At 39.8% G+C, this 23,326-nt stretch overlaps 1 protein-coding gene across 4 annotated transcripts in view; it reads right to left on the bottom strand.

Moving 5' to 3' along the window:
* Positions 1–2,483: 2,483 nt before the first annotated feature.
* Positions 2,484–23,326, bottom strand: part of LOC143284643 (uncharacterized) — a 69,060-nt gene continuing 48,217 nt past the window's right edge. For 3 of the 4 annotated variants that reach the window (XM_076591518.1, XM_076591520.1, XM_076591521.1), the window contains 3 exons: positions 18,387–18,470; positions 16,781–16,903; positions 2,484–14,876 (listed from right to left, as the gene is read on the bottom strand). In XM_076591518.1, the coding sequence (XP_076447633.1) occupies positions 16,806–16,903; positions 18,387–18,470 (182 nt within the window). In that variant the 3' untranslated portion in view covers positions 2,484–14,876; positions 16,781–16,805. The remainder of the gene's footprint in view (positions 14,877–16,780; positions 16,904–18,386; positions 18,471–23,326) is intronic. The other variant, XM_076591519.1, reaches the window with a different exon arrangement.

The raw sequence follows: 23,326 nt of genomic DNA, 5'->3' as shown, positions 1-23,326 counted from the left end.
TGTGCACTGCTTCAAAGTTTGCTGGTAGCATGGTTCTTTATGTGTAGCAATATCATTTAGTTCTCAGTAGCGAAAATGACAAACTTTGAAGTTTGTTTGTGCTGGAAAAAAACATGTTATCTACTTTCAGTTCATTCTTCATCTCAGCCATTCTTCCACTTACAACAGTGGATAAGATACAACTGGTTTAATTATTTTAGATTAATTTGTATGTTCCTACAAGTTACATAAGTCAGAAAATCAAACAAACAAGTGGGGATGGCAAACAAGGCAGGGAGAGAGAAGACATTGGAGTAATAAGGACAAGAGGTGTGTATGGACAAAAAGCAAAAAAACGTGTTTACAGACTAGAAAGGAAAAAACAACAACTGTATGACCCAAGAGGAAATGTGTGTATTACTCAGTGAGGATAAAGCATTGTCAAGGTTCTCTTCAACCTCACTTGAAGCTTGATATGATGCACAAATGTGTTTAAATGCAATAAAGGATTCACTCTTATATCTGTCGCAATCCAAGGGAATGTTTTTGTTTTAAGGCATGTATTCAGCCCAAAACTTGGCCAGAAATTTAAGATTAAAAAGTTAAAAGGTCCCATTGCCTTTTACAGCCATCAGGACAGTATTTTCATATCCACGGTGTCTGGGGCAAAGCTTTGTAGGAAGGCCTTCCTGCCCTTCAACTATTTTTACCTTCCCCAGTTGAAGTTGGGTACCTAGGTGGAGTAAGGAAAATTTGAGTGAAGTACTTTTTTCAAGGATGCAGCGCCTTGCCTAAACTTGGCCTTGAACTCTGATCACTTGCTCAGAAAGGGGCTGGGCTTAAACAAAGCATGAACTGAATGCCCCTTTCCGTGAAATGTCATTCCCCCGTAAAAAAAAAAAAAAAAATTCTTCAGTTTCCTGGACTGAGAACTACCAAATTCCAGCGGTTACTCAGTCAAACAAGATTCAAAATATAACTAATCTAAATTTCAAACATGCTGATAGACTGTCTGTTCACAGACACTTGATTGCTGAACCTTGGTGACATGGGATCAGTATGGCATGAACCAAAAATGCACTTGGGAGTACATTTTATGTACTTTTCGGTGCTGTGATTGATTTTGCCTGACAGAACTTGTTCCTCTTTCCATTACGGTGGAGCGGTTCACATACCTTGGCAGCACACTGTCACGAAATGTGACCATTGATGATGAAGTGAATGTCAGGACTGCAAGAGCAAGTGTAACCTTTGGCAGACTCTATGCAAATGTCCGGAACAGAAGAGTAACTGATCTCGAGACAGCTAAAGGTCTACAGAGCTGTAGTTCTCTCCACACTACTGTATGCCTGCGAAACTTGGACAGTGTACCAACAACACGCCAAGAAGCTGAACCACTTCCACACAACATGCCTCAGGAAGCTACTGAACATCAAGTAGCAAGACAGGACCCCAGACATGGAGGTGCTTGCAAAAGCCACCCTTCCCAGCATCTTCACCATCCTGATGCAGTCCCAGCTTCGCTGGGCTGGACACGTGGCGCGCATGCCAGACCATCGGCTGCCCAAAAGGCTCTTCTATGGCCAGCTGCAACAAGGGAAGAGATCACACGGAGGCCAGAAGAAGCGCTTCAGAGATACTCTGAAAGTCTCTCTGAAAGCGTTTGACATCAACCCTGACTCCTGGGAGGAATCTGCAATGGACCATGACAAATGGCGTGCTGCTGTGCACAAAGGCGTCAAGTTGTACGAGGCCAACAGGACTGCTGCAGCTGTTCAGAAGAGGCAGGCCATAAAGCCATGGGCAAACAAGCTCCCTGACAATGATATGCCTGTCTTTGTCTGCCCCAACTGTCAGCAAACATTTCGTGCGCAGATTGGACTATTCAGCCATCTGTGCATTCACAGATAGACTCATGAGCATCCCCCCCCCCTCCCCACCACAATCCCCCCCATCCCCCAGCTGGATGACAACGATGGTCATCATCGATCTCGATGGACACATACCACCACCACATGACCAGTATCAACTTGCCGATGATTCTGTCATGGCTGATGTGTGCTGGGTATTTTCATGTCTCCATAACCCACCAAACACTGACATGGATTACAGGATCTTTAACATGCATATTTGATACTCTGCATGCGAAAACACATGAAGGGGGTTCAAGCACTAGCAGGTCTGCACATTATCTAGACTTAGGAGATCAAAAATGTCTCCACCCTTTACCCACCAAGCGCCATTACCAAGATTTGAACATGGGACCCTAAGATTGAAAGTCAAACGATTTAACAGCTCTGATATTGCGCCCATCAATGCAGTACAAAGTGGAAGAGATTAAAATGAAGAATGCTAACCTGAAAACTTGAGGTAAAAACTCTTCACTGATAAAGCATACTCATCAGCAAAAGTTAATGATTTAAATAAACATATAAGATGTGGGTCAGTTTTGAAACACTCTCACACACCACTTAATAATCATCTAGAAATTGTGGTTGGATAAATCCAGTTTTTTTAATGCTTTGTTTGGAATGTGCATGCAAAACTTACAAACAAATGTGAAGATCAAGACATACAGCTCAGCTAACTTTAATACAAACATCTTGCATTTACACCACAATATGTAATAAAGATCACAGTCAAAAGTTTAATTGTAAATCAAAGCAAGTAATAAATCATAAAAAGAAATTAATTAGATATAATCAATCAAACAAATATGGTCTTTCTCCCTATGAAAAACTCTCCCTCTCTCTCATTCATTTGTTCATCTGTTGATAGATTTCAAAGCAGAAAAAAGGTCAAGATAGATTTAAATGCACTGATAATGCATTGACCATAGTTCCTTCAAAATGTATTTTAAAACTTACTTCAAATAAAACCTGACTGATAAAAATGAACATGCTTATTTGTGGTAACTGCAGATTTGTCAAAGGCGTCGCTGATCTATCCATGGTTTGATAGTTAACACTGACTGACCAAACAACACTGTTTGCAATTAAACCATCTAAAACAATCTCTTCTGTGATGATGCCCCACTGCTGCTTTTAAAAACAGAATTCTTGGAAATCTCAAGCCTTTTCTAAAGTCTATCAAAGCACGTCTCTTGAACAGTTGGCACGTATGTTAACCCAGTCATGAAGAAAGAAACCAAAAACAAGAACAGCGAACAAATACAGATTTTAAAGAAGAAAAGCTGATGAGGGAAAACTTAGATCCACCTCAATGCCCTTCTTGCTTTAACCCCTTAAGTGCCCTGGAACGGAAATCTCCATCCCCTTCCAGTATGCAAAACACTGCCGCAGAATGGAAATATCTGTCCGCATCAATGTAATAATTTTTCTAATGTAAAATCATTAAATTCATGTGAAGCTGTCATAACTGGATAGTGTGTTTATTTCCCTCCCATCCTACCATCCTCCTCCACATCCAATTACTGTGTGGATTCCCCCCACCCCCGACTCCCCTCAACCACCCCACCCCTCTCCATCTTCAGCCACACATTTACTTGCCAGACAGGTGCAAATCCAGCAGGGTAAAAGATCCATGGATGTGAGACTTCATTTCAACACCAGTGTAGTTCATCCATCTTGATTAATATCTGCTTCCAAAAGTCAGATGTAAACAGTTCAAGCTGCAAACACTTGATAAGACCCATGTAAAAGCTACCACTTTTCATCTGGTTTGATAAAAAATATTTTAAAAAAGTACAAATATCTGACAGTCTTTTTTTCCAATTTAAATTGAAAAAAAAAAAAGCATGGCTTTATTCTACATATTAGTTTTTATCTGACAGACAAGATTAATACTATTTTTATTCGTTGATTATGATGGAATTTTTATATTCATGGTTCCTTTATCAACCGTTTCCCTATTTCTAACTGTGAAAAACTGAGGTTTAAATATGTGTACTCCACTGCAGTTCAAAAGAGAGTACAGTTCAGAATTCAGAAATCAGGTTCAAGCTCTGCAAATTTCACTGAAAAACACCGAAGAGCATCAAAGAATCTTGGAAAGAATGGAATGTGAATGTAAACATGCAAAACAAGACAAAAGAGTAAGTAAATGCAGCACCTTTTGCTGCCACAAAGGCACCCAGTTTGTTTGTACCTCTGTATTTGCCAAAGTGCAAGCTGACGGTGAATGACAGAGGTTGAGTGCTTTTTGTAGGTGAATAAAGACACTGCACTTGTTTGCTGTATAATGTTACAACACTCCTCACTAAATCCAGATAAATTTCTACAAAAAAAGTCACAAGATATTATATGTCTATTTACCACCTATAGTTTGTGCCATAAAAAAAAAAAATATATATATATATATATATATATATACACACAATTTGTGGAATAAATGCTTGTACATCCATTTTTCTCCATGAAATTACTGACATAATGATTGATCTGTACAATGTGAAGAAAACAATGATGACACAAGAAACACTCAAAAATGTGTACATTCGAAAAAATATGTACACACAAAACTGACATGGCATGTGACATGATTATGACAACAAAGAAGGCAACAAATGAGATGAAATTCTCAACATTTCTCTTCGGACATTTGTGTGTCACAGTTTTCATCTTGACAGATTTCCATTTCCACATGGTGGAAAGTCTTGTCACATTTTATAAATAGCACCAAATGCACACCAGCACACACTTGTTAATGCTACAAGAATACTGCAAACCATCCACCCGCTCCCCCCTCCCCCTCCCCTCCGCAAAGTAAAACCATATCAAAAGCTGCCCCTCTCTCTCCCCTTCTCTCGTTCTCCACAGGAATGTAGATGTAAATTCTCGGGGAAACACTGGGTGATTGTGAGGCCATGCATTTCATGCACATTCTTTTCACTGTACAAAGGGTAATCAGATGCTGACCATAATTATTCTCTTCTCTGGAATGTAGGCTATGAAGTTCTCATGGAAATATTACCTCCTTTATTTTTTAAATCTTTTTGACGAAGATGTCAACCTTCCAAACAAAAAGCCTCAGAAGAATGCTGCAAATCTTCCAGCCCAATACCATCTCCAGTCAACGACTACTCGCCCAGTGCAGTAAAGAGAACAAGGAGAAGGCAAAGGCAATGAACGTGTCATGTGAAGAGCACCTCTGCACAGCCCTTCACTGGACGCTGGAAGGTAGGCGCAAGACAGGAAGGCCAAAGAACATGTGGGGCAGAAAGCTGAAGGAGAACTCACCCACCCTGAAGCACACCTGGGGTACCATTCAGATACTGTCCCAAAACAGACAAAAGTGGCTGGTCTTCACTGTAGCTCCACATGCCAGGGGGGGATTACATGCAGTATTAAAGTATGCATGTTATATTATCAATGTTGCTCATCCTTACTGATACCTTAGAACCTGAAAAGACAGAAACCTGAAAAAGAAACCTAGGCACAACTACAGTGATATTCATGCACTAACACCAAGGAAATGCCTCTGATGTTGACCATCCTGTCAACCTTTTTGTCCCAAACCAACCAAATAACCTGAACACAAAAATAATTATTCACAGTACACAAAATTATACATAAAAACAGGCATACACAAACCAGAAAAAAAAAAAAATGGGGGGCATCTTGCATGTCCTTGACACAAAAAAAGGAATACAAAATAATAAGAATGCCCAACTACCAAGTCCATTAAAAAAAAAAAGGGGGGGGAGGGGTGGGGGGGGCCAACAATTCAAGACTGTCTTGAAAAAAGAAAAAAAAAAAAAATATATATATATATATATATATATATTTTCATCAAAAACAGTGAACTCCTGTGATTATTGTGTGCAAGAATGATGGAATGGCTGATTAGATACATGTCAAAGACAGGCCTCCGTGTGCATGGGACCCTCAAACAATAAAATATTGAGTGTTAACTGATTAAGGAATCAAAAAGATGGTGGCAGAGAGTGATTATCAACGACACAACCTGAAATCAATGCATAGGTATCATTATGGCAAAGGCAAAAACATGACAGGTAAGCAGGAATGGCACACATCTTTGACGTAACGTGGTTAGTTAATGACTCTGTCGGGTTCAGCTTTTTGATGATCACAGTTGGAGACTGAATTTAACAATCACAGAATCATTTCATACAGGCGACGTGATTGTACTCCGCCACTGCTCCCACAGGCACATGAAATATATAATTGTGTCAGTAGAAAATTACCACCAAGTTTCGACTGGGATCCAATAGTCAACCCCTGTGCGTCAATCAAAATAAAGGCCTGCCTGGGACATCAAAATAACTCCTGGATCAGATTTTAGCGACCGTAAAATCAAGATGAAATGCAAGATTGAATCAATTTGCCCATGAAAAGTTAAAAATTTGATTTCTGGATAATCCAGCCAATGAGTGATTCATCATTCAAAGATCAGAGAAATACTGATGAGATGAGACAACTGGATTTCAGACCTGACCAAAGTATCCTACATGATTAAATAGAAACAAACAAAAGATAACAAGAACTGAGGAATAAGAAAAAACAACAACAATATACTATCAAACATAATTTCATATGTTATTTCTAAGAGAAGTGACTGGTTTAAAAAACTTCAATACACTACCAAACATAACTTCATCAATCACATTTATATTCAAGACAAGTGACCAAGCATTGTTTGGTCCCAAATTCGAAAAAGATTCAACAATTAGTGGCATGGATAAACAATGAGCAATGCAAGCACCTCCACACTGGGGCAAAATCAAGAGTTGCGAACACCTTACAATGAAGCAATAGATCAGGTATGATTTGTTTGATACAAGCAGTGGTTTATGTTACTGTATACATATACAAGCAGCCCTATATCTCAATAGCATATCTTTTAATAACTGCTATTTTGAAGAAAAAAAAACACAAAAAAAAACAGACCACTAAATATGAACCTGTTTGTCTCTATTATGGAGGGGTATACACTGAAATTATATTTCTGTTCAATTCACGTTTATAAATATATTTTATGTACAAATTGTAACAAATTTTGTGACATCCCATTTTGGAACACTAGAACAATACACACTTGATTACAACAATAATAATAAAGTCCTCCATATGACAATGCAACAGTCAGGTCATCAAATCTCTAACACCCACAAATCCTCCAAATAGATCATACGTACCTCAAGTCAAAAATTACACAAACAGTACAGTACAGAATGTGGTAAGAAAATCTGTCTCAGCTAAAATGCCCAGGTGCATTATCATCATATACGTATTGCTGTACTAAACACGATACACCACTGATATCCTGAAATTTGGTCGGTTCAAAGCTGATTTCTTGCATGCACATAATCGAAAGTGAGTGTGGCATTAAAGTTCGCATTTACAGCATGCAAGCAATTCAAGAATGCTTTGATAGTTTTCATCAAGTATCTGATCCATCTTAAAACTGAGCTTTTTAATCTCGTTCAAAGGAATGTAACGCAAAAATATATAATGACAGGGAACAGAACAACATCTGATGAGCGAAAACAGGGGACATAATAACATTTGAATAACTCTGCTGGGAGACAAGTATTTCCATGTACAATATTTGTTAACATCCCTTCCTTGACTTACACGACAAGAGTTAATAGCCAGTGAACGTTGCTGTCCTTTCTTTGAATTCACACGAGTCAGTAAAAATATTTTTCTTGCTTTTTCTGATAAATTATATGACTGGGAAGACACAAGCTTATGAGCAAATAGACACATGCAGCATTTAGGTTTGGTTCGGGAGTCTGTGTGTCATTTGACCTGTTCACCACCAAAATCAATGGGTCAGTTTCAAAATTAATGGGTCGGGGGAAAATACCCCTTTCTGCCTCCTCCATTGACGGGTGCAATAGCCGAGTGGTTAAAGCGTTGGACTGTCAGTCTGAGGGTCCCGGGTTCGAATCACGGTGACGGCGCCTGGTGGGTAAAGGGTGGAGATTTTTACGATCTCCCAGGTCAACATATGTGCAGACCTGCTAGTGCCTGAACCCCCTTCGTGTGTATATGCAAGCAGAAGATCAAATACGCACGTTAAAGATCCTGTAATCCATGTCAGCGTTCGGTGGGTTATGGAAACAAGAACATACCCAGCATGCACACCCCCGAAAACGGAGTATGGCTGCCTACATGGCGGGGTAAAAACGGTCATACACGTAAAACCCACTCGTGTGCATACGAGTGAACGTGGGAGTTGCAGCCCACGAACGCAGAAGAAGAAGAAGAAGAAGAAGCCTCCTCCATTGTCAACCCTCCATGCTCCCTGACCCACCACACAGTGTGTTTGTTCACTGTCTATCACACTCCGGCTTTTGTATACACACACACATGGAATGGCTTAAATGTGTGTATGTATGTGTGTGTGTGTGTGTGTGTGTGTGTGTGTGTGTGTCTTCGTTGATCTTGTTGCCGTTTTCGTTATTGTTGTCATTGACTGCTGCAAAGGAAATGATCCTGTTCAAGCATACATGCATATATATGTGCACTTGCACTATTCTGAATCAGGGAAAATTACCTTGAAACAGACCACACACACACACACACACATCACTCATGCAACCATGCGCACACACACATACACACACACACTTTTTAAATGTTAGAATTATCCAACTGAACATTTTCCTTTTTATAATGATTGAAATGCACACATACTCACGCGCACATACGTGCACACACACTCTCACACACGCAGGCAAACACACACACGCACACGCGTGCACACACACACAAACCTATGCAAGCACACACACACACACACACACACAGAGCTGTTTCACTCTAAACCATAATGTAATATTATCTTACCCAAATGTTTTTCTTTTCACATAATAACTGATGGGTGCAGGGTGATCAGTGAAGGGTGTGTCAGTTATTAGTTTCTCTTTTCTCTGATACTTGATGACGGGCATTTTAAATGAGCCGAAAGATAATTTTCTGTTTCGGTTGAAGCAGACGATAAAGTATTTTGAATTGAACTGAACTGAATTGAACATGCACCCATTTCTAAATCCAGTCTTCCTGCCTGCACACACAGATATACACGAGCCCACCACCAGGACGTGTAATGCGCAGTCTGATCTGAACTGAAAAATAGTGTTCCGACAGATGTCAGGAAACAAACTGATAAAACGGAGAGGGCAGTAAGTGTTCTGGGGAAATCGGTCTTCATGGCAGACCTCTGCATAAGACTGCATTTCCTATGATGTAAAAGACAGCAAGGATGCTTTTCGAAGTTTGGGGCTGGATGGTAAATTTCCAGCTGAGATTTGCCACTTCTTGATTACGCATTCGTGTATACCACTTCTTGATTACGCATTCGTGTATGTCTAAGTGACAATACACATGCGCGCGCGTGTGTGTGTATGTGTGTGCGTGCGTGCATGTGTGCCTTGAAACTGATTTGAGTTCATGGCAACTCCAGTGTTGACCAGCCTGCAAAGAGTGCTGATTCACTCGGTCTTAGTCTGTGCTGCACCCGCATGCACACCCTTTATGCATGCACACACACACACGCATACACACACACACACGCATACACACACACACACACTCACAAGCACACACACCCACACACATGCATACACACACACACACACACTAGTGCTGTGTACCAATGCAGTTCACAACACACAAGCAACGATGGCTTTGTGAAAGCGTCATAGCTGGTTTTCTGTGCAGTCACTGTTATGTTGCAGGAGGTTGAGAGAAACCTACCAGAGGCCTTTTGGTCTGACCCGTTCCTGTAAAATCAATGTCAAGTGTGACCGGCTGGCTGACACATCATTGGGTCATTTCATATTTGTATGCGTCAAATGACCAATGACTGACTCCAAACCTAAACCTGTACATATTCATATTTCAATTAAAATGTGCAAAACTGATTACATGACTGTACAGGGTTAAAATAACTACACACGAAGGCGCACTGCTGAACTATCTTAAAACCTGTGTGTTCAACATCAAGTGAACTTACCCTAAAACCAACAGGCACTGTCAAGGCATTTTATGAAGCTGTCGTACTATAACCTACAGACTGTGCTGAGTTTTCTAAATGAAGCATTATAGAGTTCAGAGATACCCATCACATTCTAATAAAAAGAGACTAAATTCTTGATGTCACGAATTGAACATGAATTACACTGAATCCACATGCATGCCTGCACACACAGAGACAGACAGACAAACATATATTCCACAAACAGAGACAGTCAATTGCTATAAAGTAATTCTAGCAATACATAGAAAGAATATAGCATCTCACAGAGGCAGACAGACAGACCCAAGCGCACATTCCACGAATAGAGACAGCTACAAAGTAATCTGAGTGTGCACAGAAAGACTATAGCAACTCACTCACACCTAAAAACACTAGCAGCAAGCTGTTATGGTATCACAGAAAGGCTGTCTCTTCCTCTGACTTTTCTTAAACTGAGCATGTTAGACATGCACACACGTACACCCACCCATCCGCCCAACCACCCCCTCAATGTCACACACACACACACACACACACACACACACACACACACACACACACAAACAAACACATGCAAATTGGCACACACACACACACACACACACACACACAGACACACACACACACACACAAACACACTACCTTCAATGTCCCACTTCAAGCCCTAGCCTAGGAACAACATTATTACAACATCCAAAAACTATTACAAAAAACAACAACACAAGAACAACAACAACAAAAAAACACAAAAAAACATGCAAATTCAAAACCGACCTGTTTTCATCATTACTCAGATATGACATTGAACAAGAAAAATTGAAGCATAATTGTTCAATTTTTAGGTACAATAAACCCAGATGTACATACAAATGGGTAATATTTACACACATGTTAGCAATGACTGTTGCCAGATTTAATAATGCCTCCAGACTTGATATACTGTAAAACTACCTTGTAAACATTCACTCCCCATTCTAGGGTTAAAAGCTGTGCATAGGGTAAAACATCTTGTAAATGTCGGCCTCCCCCACCCCTCTAATTTGAAAATAAAAACCACACAAGAAAACTGTTTTGAACTAATGATCACTGGTTGTGCTATTTGTGATTATGCTGCTCTGCAAAGCAGTGCAGGTTTAGACAAAGAATAGACACCCATGTCCAAGTGTTGCTGAAAAAACCAACAAGAAGGCATCACTGCGTTTCAGACAAATCCATATATATATATACCACACCACATCATTCAGCTAAGCAGATGCCCGACCAGCAGCGCAACACAACGCGCTCAGTCAGGCTTGGAAGGAAAATAAAAAATAAATGAAGTAATAATAATAATAATGGATACTTATATAGCACACTATCCAGAAATCTGCTCTAGGTGCTTTACAAAAACGATTTTGATAACATAAAACATTATATCTATGTTACATACACACACCAAAATGTGACCACACACACACACACACACACACACGCACGCACGCACGCACGCACACACACACACACACACTGCATACATACATTTTAACATACATGTGTATCTAACAGCTACCCTAACACATACGCACACATAGGCAGGCACAAACTTACATAAACACACGCACACACAATACACATTCATATACATGCATGTAGTTGTGGAACTGCCACAATTGAACTTATTGCTGAGGGAAAAGGTGAGTTTTGAGACGAGATTTAAAAGATGCGAGGGAATCAGAATGACGGAGGTTATCAAAAGTAAAATAAATAAGACACAAAAGTAAATAAACAGATAAGTGAAAAACCAAGTGAGGGCATGGTGTTACTCCATGATGCAGTATCTTGTTTTACTAACCATTTTGTTCTCACTCCCAGCCCGGCCTGCACTTTATCATGAAACTAAATAAAATAACGAGCTCCCGCAAAGGGAAAACTACCCAGTAAAATGCCCAACCACAACTTTAGGAGGGAAAATGTGATCAAAATGGGGGTGGGCGCTAACAAAATAGTTTACAGTAGCACTAACACTAATCCCTTGACTTCTGTCGACGTCATTGGGAGCACCAGTGAAGACACCGCCGCCATTTTCCTCCACCCCTCTCTGTCTTCCACGGCTCTCAGGGATTCCGCCTGATTAGCAGTTTACAGTATATACTCGAATTTCCGGTGTATACAAGTAAATGATATATGTGATGGTCCATGCGAAAATCATGGATAATGGTCAAAATTCACAAAATGATATTATTCTTTTATCTGAAAGTAGAGAGAATTCTGAATAACACACAGAAAACAGAATTCAAGTATCTTTATCAGTTTCTGAGATACATGCATTTGAGTCTCGTGATGATCACAAACATACTTCTGAGAAAATTGGGGCAAACGAGTTCGCTGTTTCCCACTCCTGATCACCAATTCCCAATGGGAAAACATCAAAATAAAGCACTAATACTTTATATTTCTTTATAATATTTGGAAATTTAATAGAAAAAGAATCATAGAATCTGAATAACCAAAAAACTCAAATTTGATATTTTCACCCCTTGTCACTTTCACAGCGTGTTGTGTGAAATTTACTCCAGCGACTTACCCATTATTTTCGCGTGCGGCATCACATATATCCGAGTGCAGGGAAAACCAGCCCGCAATTACTACTGAAACAATGATCGGTGCTTACCCTCCACTTTTGCACTCTCACCCCTTCACATCCACATCATAAATAAACATCAAGCAACTTAAACATGTTAAATATAATTGCTTTTTAGTGCATGCATGCGTGCGTGCATGTGTGCAAGCATGCATGTGTGCATGTGTGTGTGTGTTTGTGCATGTGTAATGAAATGGCAGTTATGTAAAATAAAATGCACATAAACAGGCAGTTACATAAAAAAAAACAACAAATGGGATGTTTATACTTGAATCGCACTTACAGAACATGTGCAAACACTTGTAATTTTTTTTAAGAGTAAAAATAAAGAAACAAATAAGTAAAAAGGAAGAACAGGATGATTAAAACACAAGCCCTGAGGCAGCTGGTGAACTGATTTACATATTAAAAAAAAATGTGCTTGCTTTTTGGTGTGTGTGTGTGTGTGTGTGATGTGCACGTGTGTGCATGTGTGTGTGTGCACATGCATGTGCATGTGCATGTTCATGCATGTGTAAGTATTAAAAACGTATTTCAGAATATGTGCATTTCTCTGCTCAATAAAAAAAAATTTTAAATCTACTCTCTGTATATATGATGGAATGTCTGCCCTCAAGAAAGAACAACAAATTCTGAACACGCCATAATCACCACCTTAACATAGGTGCAAAATCACAAAACACTGTGTGCAACTTTTTTTTCAATGCTAACTTTGCTTGGCAAGATTGGTGACATAGGCAGATATTCATATATATTCTCTGATGTCTTGGAAGACTTTAACAATAGCTTAACAAGTCTTCCAAAACATGGCTGGGAAATAGAGACATTTTTTTCCTAGTCTCCTTTTTCTTATCTCCTCCAAACACACATGCCATGATACAAATTAGATTCGTCATGCACATACAGTCATTTGAGTTATATGAAGGCATTTTAGAACTTGTTTCATCATTAGTTTCTTTGCATCCACTGAAAAATATTTCATTTAATGATACTGCTTTTTTTTCTCTCATTCTAATCATCCCAGATCTGATATTGTGCAGACATTTTTCTTCTTCTTCATGGGCTGCAAATCACACATTCACTCGTTTGTAAACAAGTGGATTTTAACATGCATGACCGTTTTTTACCCTGCCATGTAGGCAGCCATACTCCGTTTTTAGGGGTTCTCAGACACTGATCTGATCCCTTGAGACTTGTCTTTTTCATCCAGAGCAAAAACCTGACTTGATCTTTGAAAAATACTTCAAAAAGAACTGTGCAGGAAGGTGAATAATTCCACATGAACATAATTCAGAAAAGCAACAAGGCAACAAATTTCACCAGTAAGCTTGGATAAAACTTCTAGAAAAGAAAAGAAAATTAAAAAATATTCATGGCTGCATAACCATGAAAACTTTAGACTTATCACCCTGGGATTTGATTTGATTTTTTTTAAATAAAAAAGAAAGAAAGAAAAACAACTCAACACTGATTAGACTGTACTAGCAAACGCACTTCGTGCCAAATGCTATATTGTATTATACAGTATTTATACAAATAAATGCTTTATTTTTTGTACAGTATGGAATTATATTGTATTTTTGTTTTCGGTTTTTGTTTTTGTTTGTTTTTGGCAATTTCTTTAATTGCAATGTATTCTATTATACAATATTGCAATACTATTTTGACACAACTGATTTCTGACAGTGAATTTTAGGTTGAATGCACGTCAGCATATGTTATTAAAACTTGTGGGTACATGTATTGCTTTCTAGCCATTTAAACAACATAACCGTACACACACACAAATACTATTTTGACACAACAGATTTCTGACAGTGAATTTTAGGTTGAATGCACGCCAACATATGTTATCAAAATTTGTGGGTACGTGTATTGTTTTCTAGCCATTTAAACAACATAACCACACACACACACACACACACACACACACACACACAAACACACACAATGGGTAGCCAAATTACCCACAAAAACACCCTTAAAACCATCCTAAACGAGTGCATGTAAGCACATAAACGTGTGCTTATATTTACATCTTTGGGTCTTTCTGTTGTTGTTTTTTTTACATTTTTTTTCTAACATTACAAACATCAGGCAGTTATTCACCTTCACACTCAACACAAAGCGCAGCCTTGCACCAGACATGGTGGGAGATGTTGGCAATGTTTCAGAAAGACTGATCATGGACCACACATTCACTTCACATGTCCAAATCAAAGTGTAACTGCTTGCCGTACTGTAGGGAACAGTTATGTCGTATCAGAATCTTGACTGTTTTGGAGTTTGCTGAGAATCAAGTTTCAGAATCCAGCCACAGGCAGTTCATCTGAAAATGAAAAACAAAAAATGGAACATTTTTCAGCACAGGTCCAAGACTTGACTACAGAGAAAGAGAATGATCAAGATTTAATTAGGGAAGTGAGAGAGAGAGAGAAAGAGAACGTCTGTTTCAAATTCAACATTCACAGGACCCCAAAGCTGAGTGTGCTATGGGGCTTAACTGGGAAGACCAGAACCAGTCGAGCATCATCCACTTCACAGATGCATCTTTGGGTGTCTCAAATTTCCTGACCAACACTGCAAGTGTCTGCATCTCTCAGGCATGGTTAATGCCAGGATATCATTTTGACAGGAAGACTTGAGTACAGCCTTGTCATTTTGTTCGAAACCTAAAACAGACCGCACAGCATGTCATCATCATCATTTATCAACAATACAGAAAAAAACATCATCCCCAATTTCTGTGGCATTTCAAGCCCTGCACTCATGGGTGACCTCAGTTTCAATCCCCATCCACTTCCATGCTTGGGGTGAGTCCTGTTACAGGCTTTGGTGTCAGCAGATCCATGGGGGACTGTTGATGGAGGGACATGGTGGTGGTCTCCACTCTGAGGGAGACCCTCACTCAGTCTGGCTCTGCAGCTAAGCAATTATTGTTTTCAGTAGAGGGCTTAGCAGGAGGTGTCCTGCTAAATCAGAACAGGCACTACTGAGCACCACCAAAGTGACTCAGCAGCAGTGCAGGGTCTCCTCTGATGTGTGGTCTTCTGGCAACCTAATATAAATAGTTCCCTGTGACCAGCCGCCGTGGCGAAGTGGCTAGCGTCGCGGACTGATGGCTGGGAGGACGCGGGTTCGAATCCCAGTGGAGGTGGGTTTTTCGGCCTGTGGCCGGCTCCTACCCAGAGTTGAGTGTGCTGTGGGCTTAAATGGGGAGACTGGGACCACACAGTCGAGTGTCATCCACTTCAAGGATGCGTCTTTGGGTGTGTTGCTCTAATTACTTGACCAACACTGCAAGTGTCTGTATCTCTCGGGCCTGGTTAACGCCGGGATATCATTATGACAGGAAGCGTAGAGTACAGCCTTGTCACGCAGTCCCAAACCAAATGGACCTCCATAGCAACATCGTCATCGTCCTCCTCCATCATCATCAATATAAACAAAACAGTCTCAAAGTCTGTGGCCTTTCATGCCCTGCTCTCATGGTGACCTCAGTTTCGATACCCCTCCACTTCTGTGCTTGGGATGAGTCCTGTCAATGTCTTCAGTGTCGGCAGATTCATGGGGGGCTGTTGTTTGAGGGACGTGTTGGTGGTCTCCACTCTGGAGGGGATGCTCACTCAGTCTGGCTCCGCGACTAAGCCATTACTGTCATTAGTAGGGGGCTTAGTAGGTGGTGTCCTAAGTACGTTAAATCAGAACAGGCACCACTGAACACCACCAAAGTGACTCAGCAGCAGTGCAGGATCTCCTCTGGCCTCCTGGCGACCTAACATCGATGGTTCCCTGCGGACTGCCGACGCTGGAGCTGTGACGGACAAACCAGGTTGTGGCCGTGTATGGGGGAATCTAAATGAGCAGCGTGGGAGTAATGACACTGAAATGGTGCAGATGATGGGGCAGCAAAAAAAAAAAAAAAGTACCCTATGGACTGTCAACGCTGGGACAGCGACAGACAAACCCAGGTGTGGCTGTGTTTAGAGGACTCAGAATGAGTGGTGTGGCAGTACACCATGGAAAGAGCGATGGGGCAACAACAACAAAAAAGAAAAGAAAAGAAAAAAAAAGTCTGCGCTGCATATCTATACTTTTCTGAACGCATGCATTAAAAAAATAATTGTCTGTGTAGCATATCTATACTTCTCTGAGTGTATGCATTCAAAAATGATTTATCTATACCTTTCTGGAATGTATGTATTCAAAATTAATTGTATTTGTGCTGCTTACCTATACCTGTGTGGAATGTGTTCAGTCAAAAAAATTGCCCCCGCTGATTCCTGCTCTTGTTCTTCCATTCAAGGGGGGGAGGGCGGGGACCCCTCACTCGTGGGACTGAACGCTCCAACACATCTGCACACATCACACACACACTGTCCATTTTGCTTAACACCACAACTGACACGCTTCGACACATCTGCACACATCACACACACACTGTCCATTTTGCTTAACACCACAACTAACACGCTTCGACACATCTGCACACACACTGTCCATTTTGCTTAACACCACAACTGACACGCTTCGACACATCTGCACACATCACACACACACACAATGTCCATTTCCCTTAATACGACAACTAGCATGCTTCAACACACCTACACACATCACACACACATTGTCCGTTTTTCTTTACTCTACTGGCCACACACTCCAACACATCACACACAAACCGTCCGTTCTCCTTTACACTATTGGCCACACACTCTAAAACTCAGTAACTAATCTATAAAAAGGGGGGTAATTCACAAACTAATTATAGAAAAATGACAACTCACAAACTAGTTAAGAAGAAAAAACAGAGATTGACACAAAAACTAATTGAGTTTTTTAATGACTACTCATTAACTACATGTACCTTAAAAATAAAAATAAATCAAGGGAAAGAAAAAGGATAACTCACCAGTTAGAAAAAGAAAGAAAAAAAACACATAAACTTTCTTTTTTATGGACAACTAACAAATTAGTAACAGAAGAGGAGGAAACATCACAAACTAGTACTCAAGGACAACTGACAAACGAGTAGAAACAAAAGGACAACTTACAAACCAGATCCAAAAAAATGTAAATGACAACTCACAAACTAAGACCCAAACTGTGTAAAGGACAACTGACAAACTAGAACAACTCACAAACTAGGACAACTCACAAACAACTCACAAACTAGGACAACTCACAAACTAGGACCCAAAATTTTTAAAAGGACAACTCACAAACTAGGACCCAAAAAATGAAAACGACAACTAGCCGAATGGTGAAAGCGTTGGACTTTCAATCTGAGGGTCCGGGGTTCGAATCTTGGTGTCGCCTGGTGGGAAAAGGGTGGAGATTATTCCGATCTCCCAGGTCAACATATGTGCAGACCTGCCAGTGCCTGAACCCCCTTCGTGTGTATACACATGCAGAAGATCAAATACGCACGTTAAAGATCCTGTAATCCCTGTCATCCTTCGGTGGGTTATGGAAACAAAAACATACTCAGCATGCACACCCCTGAAAACGGAGTATGGCTGCCTACATGGTGGGGTAAATAAACATAAACGGTCATACACGTAAAATGTTACATGTTTGTCTGAGAGTGTATGTGTGCATGCCTGAAATATGATTGAATGATACAGGAAACGAATGATGAGCACCCAATGGCAGCCGTCAGTCGGCTGTACCCAGGTAGGCAGCCTGTTGAGTAAATGACCCTGTGTTTCTAAAGTGCTTAGAGCTTGGTCTCCGACCAAGGATAGGTGCTATATAAAGTATCCATATCAATCAAACTCACAACAAACAAGTAAAAATAAACAAATTGATAAAATAAAATAAAGGACAGACAACTGACCAACAAGTTCACAAACTGATTTTCCACTTCTGGCTTGAATGGTCTGGCCGGGTCCTGGAGCTGCCACTATGTGTTTCTGGCCTTCTGTAAAATAAATCAACAAATACACAAACGAATAAACAAATAAAAAAACAGATCAATCAATCAATATATAAATAAAATAACAAATAACTGAATAATTAACTAAATAAATAATAAACAAACAAGATCTTGTTTTACAATCCACGCTGATCCAATCCAATCCAATCAATTAATGACTCCGACACCTCAATCTCATCAAAAAGACAAAAACACAACAGATGTCAAACACCTAAAAGCAGACACCAGTACAAATAATCACAATAAACTAAATCTCGTTAACACAACCACAAATCATCAAAACAAATCAAATCTTGTAATCACTGGTCAGTACTAATGCAATATTGACAGAGTCCGGATATGTGACTATCTGTCCCAACAAGGCTTTCTTTGGATAAAATTGAGGCATAAATACAACCACTATGAAAGATTTCACAAAATGAACGTGTTACAAATAGTACTGAAGCAGGCAATAACATATACCTACTTTAGTAATTCACACACACACATACACAGTATTTAAACAATCTATTACATACACTTATACTGATAATCTACACACACACACACACACACACACACACACGCTATTCCTTTTAAAACACAAATGCCAACAAGAAGCGATGCTAATTCCACTGGCTTCAGTCCTTCACTTCTTTTCTCCGACCCATGCAACATCCAGGAACAGAACACTACACAGCAACAACGCAAGTCACACCACACGGAAACAGCACAGACAGAAAAACAACACATTCCTGTACACAAAACAGAAGGAAAATGTGCTCCATTCCATCATCCAAAGAACATACTGTGAACTACTTTGTAGCCACCCAGTATCCAGTCCATGCCCACACCTCCCATTCTGGGCTAAAAACTGTACAAAGGGTAAAATACCTTGTAAATACCCATACCCACCTACCAACAACAACAACAAAAAAAACAAAAAAAAAAAAAAAAAAAATCATGTACTGATGGCAATTCAGTTTGCTATTTTGTGATCATGTTGCTTTTCAAAGCAGTCCAGATTTAGATCAAAAGATCACAACATCTGCATGTGATGTCAATGTATCATATAAAACTGCACATTAAGATCAAAAGATCACGTTTGCATGTGATGTCCATGTATCATATAAAACTGAAGATTCAGATCAAAAGATCATAACGTCTGCATATGATGTCAATGTATCATATAAAACTGCAGATTTAGATCAAAAGATCACAACGTCTGCATGTGATGTCCATGTATCATATAAAACTGCACATTTAGATCAAAAGATCACAACGTCTGCATGTGATGTCCATGTATCATATAAAACTGCACATTTAGATCAAAAGATCACAACTTCTGCATGTGATGTCCATGTATCATATAAAACTGCACATTTAAATCAAAAGATCACAATGTCTGCATATGATGTCAATGTATCATATAAAACAGCACATTTAAATCAAAAGATCACAATGGCTGCATGTGATGCCCATGTATCATATAAAACTGCACATTTAAATCAAAAGATCACAATGTCTGCATGTGATGTCAATGTATCATATAAAACTGCAGATTTAGATCAAAAGATCACAACCTCTGCATGTGCTGTCAATGTATCATATAAAACTGCAGATTTAAATCAAAAGATCACAATGTCTGCATGTGATGTCAATGTATCATATAAAACTGCACATTTAAATCAAAAGATCACAATGTCTGCATGTGATGTCAATGTATCATATAAAACTGAGTGAAACTAAGCATGATGATCCTCCATGAAGCAGTGTCTTTTTTTTTCAGTTGCTCAATCCCAGTCCAGCCAGTGCTGCATGGTGAAACAAAGAAAGGGTATAGGCACAATAGCGGAGTGGTTAAAGCGTTGACTGTCAATCTGATTGTCCCGGGTTCAAATCATGGTTACGGCGCCTGGTGGGTGAAGGGTGGAGAATTTTCCGATCTCCCAGGTCAACATATGTGCAGACCTGCTAGTGCTTGAACCCCCTTTGTGTGTATATGCAAGCAGAAGATCAAATACACACGTTAAAGATCCTGTAATCCATGTCAGCGTTCGGTGGGTTATGGAAACAAGAACATACCCAGCATGCACACCCCCGAAAAACGGAGTATGGCTGCCTACATGGCGGGGTAAAAACGGTCATACACGTAAAAGCCCACTCGTGTGCATACGAGTGAACGTGGGAGTTGCAGCCCACAAACGCAGAAGAAGAAGAAGGTATGGGCCCACCCCCCAACTTCAGGGTACAGTGCTGGGGAGGGCACTTACAATGCTGTTTACATGATTTTTCACCAACACTGACATTTCATACAGAAGAAACTTAATGTGTTGTTCTGAACCATATATATATAAAAAAAGATGTAAATGTGAAGTGAACCCAAACGTAGTTTCCATTATAGTTTCAAGGAGGTGTCAAAGTGTGTGCACATAAATATACAAGCACCGAAACCTATCTGCTGTTATAAACATTCAGGTACAGCACCTGACAACAAGCTTTATTTTGATGAACAAATTGATATGATTATCAAAATGGCAGAACGTATATATAGGAGTTTTATTGAAAGCATTTTAATGTTTAATATCAAGCTTTAGTATGCAAATCGTAGCAAGAAAACAAGAGAACAGGGTAGCTGAAATTATGAGCATCACAGCAAAATTATTGGTACAAAGCAACTCTCCTTGGGAGATCTATCAAGCTGTGATGCAAAGGCTGTTCAAACTGCAAATGACTGTTCCCATGTTCTCTGTTCTTGTTTCAAATTGCTCCCATCTAGCTAGCTGTATGAAATACTGCTTGCAGAGAAAAATAAATTCAGGAGTTTATATTTTGGTTTTGGTTTTATTCTCACAGCAGTGTTTGTTTTAATTGCTTCTATGCACTGACACAGTGTGGCTGTTTGCAAAATATAACTATGATTTGAACATCTTGTCATTTCGTGATTTACATTTAGCTTTTGTTAGCATATCTATGACTTACATTTATCTTTTATGTGGCTTAGTCTAATAGATAAAATGATCCATTCACTGAGTTATTTCTTTAAAATAATCTTTTTTTTCACTGTACACTTGTTTTCATGTGTGTGTGTGTGTGTGTGTGTGTGTGTGTGTGTGTGTGTGTGCCTGTGCCTGCATGCATGCACACTTGTTTTCATACTTGTGTGTGCGCACATGCATGTGTGCTCGCATGCATGCTTGCATACTTGTTTTTATACTTGAGTGTGCATGCATGCATGTGTGCTTGCATGTATGTATGCGTGTGTACATGCACATACGTGTGTGCATACATTCAGGGGTGTTTGTGAGTGTGTGAATGTTTTCCACCCAGCTATTCTGCAGTTGGATAATTTGAAATCAAGTTTAGTTTTAAAGGTAGTTTTTTGTGTGTTTTTAAACTGGAGTATCTGTATCTGTTTGTATCAGAATGTGATGATTTACTATGATGGTGATTGTGCTGCGCCCTTGCTTCCCTCCCTCTTACATCCCGTCTCCCACCCACTTCCCTGCAGTGGATACTGTGAGTGAGGGATTTTTCACTTTGGGTTCTACTGTGTGCTATGTGTTTCAGACATTAATGGGATTGATCAACTGATCATTTGATTGACGGGCACAATAGCTGAATGGTTAAAATGTTGGACTTTCAATCTAAGAGTCCCGGGTTTGAATCTCAGTAATGGCGCCTGATGGGTAAAGGGTGGAGATTTTTCCAATATCCCAGGTCAACATATGTGCAGACCTACTTGTGCCTCAACCCCTTTCATATGTATATGCAAGAATGTCAAATAATCACGCTAAAGATCCTGCAATCCATGTCAGCGTTCCGAAGGTTATGGAAACAAGAACATAGCCAGCATGCACACCCTGACAACAGAGGGTAAAAACAGTCATACACGTAAAAGCCCACTCAAATACATACGAGTGAACATGGGAGTTGCAACCCATGAATGAAGAAGAAGAAGAAGAAGAAGAATCTGACTAATAGATTGATTGGAAAAAAACTAAGTGCAGATGCCGGATTACATGAAAACCCCAAACAGTGGTCAAGCGTGGTGAGGGAGCCAACCAAACTGAATGTGAGAGAGAAGGAAGGGGACAAAACCAGGTACAAGGGGGAGAGAAGTAAAGCACACACTGTCCACTGTGTAAAACAAGGAGTGGGAAGAAGTTTTTTTTGATAGTTTAGTTTGATGGGGGTCTTTTTCATTCACTGCATGCATATGAAGAGAACAAAACGGTAACATACACAAGTAAACATATTTCACACAAAGTGTTTTTGAGTTGTAGTAAAGGAGGGGGGGGGGGGGGAGAGAGAGAGAACAAACGAACGAAATTTTATTTTACGAAGGTAGAGGAGTAAGAACAAAGTACTTGTTTACATCCGGCCCTCTGGGCAAGAATAATAATTGAGAAAGAAAAAAAAGAAAAGAAAAAAAAAATGGAAAAAAAGAAAAAAAAAAGAAGATGCGAGAGTCAATTCACAACACCAACGTCAAAATTACACAAACATGTGCAAACATAAACATAGAACTTATGTACAATACAATATCGCGATAGATGAATAACACCGAGGACAATAGGGACGGGGCGTGGTGGAGAGCGGAAGGAAGAATGGACAAGGGGAAGAGAAAAAAGGAAGGGGAGGCTGACTGAACAGACAGATATAGTGACAGTGACAGTGGAGACAGACATGGAGAGAGACTGACACGGGAGGAGAGAGGCGTGTATATATTGACAATCTATACATGTTGTTGTTTATAACTGATATGTGTCACATAATCACATGTTTTTCAATAAATGTGCACTATATATGTTTTTAAAGTTAGGGATGCTGTTTACAGTGTTTACCTTGAGGCAGGATAA

This window comes from Babylonia areolata, chromosome 8 (genome assembly GCF_041734735.1).
Source record: "Babylonia areolata isolate BAREFJ2019XMU chromosome 8, ASM4173473v1, whole genome shotgun sequence".
NCBI lineage: Eukaryota > Metazoa > Mollusca > Gastropoda > Neogastropoda > Buccinidae > Babylonia > Babylonia areolata.
The sequence above is the reverse complement of the archived record's forward strand: the minus strand, read 5'-3'. Positions and strand labels throughout refer to the sequence as shown.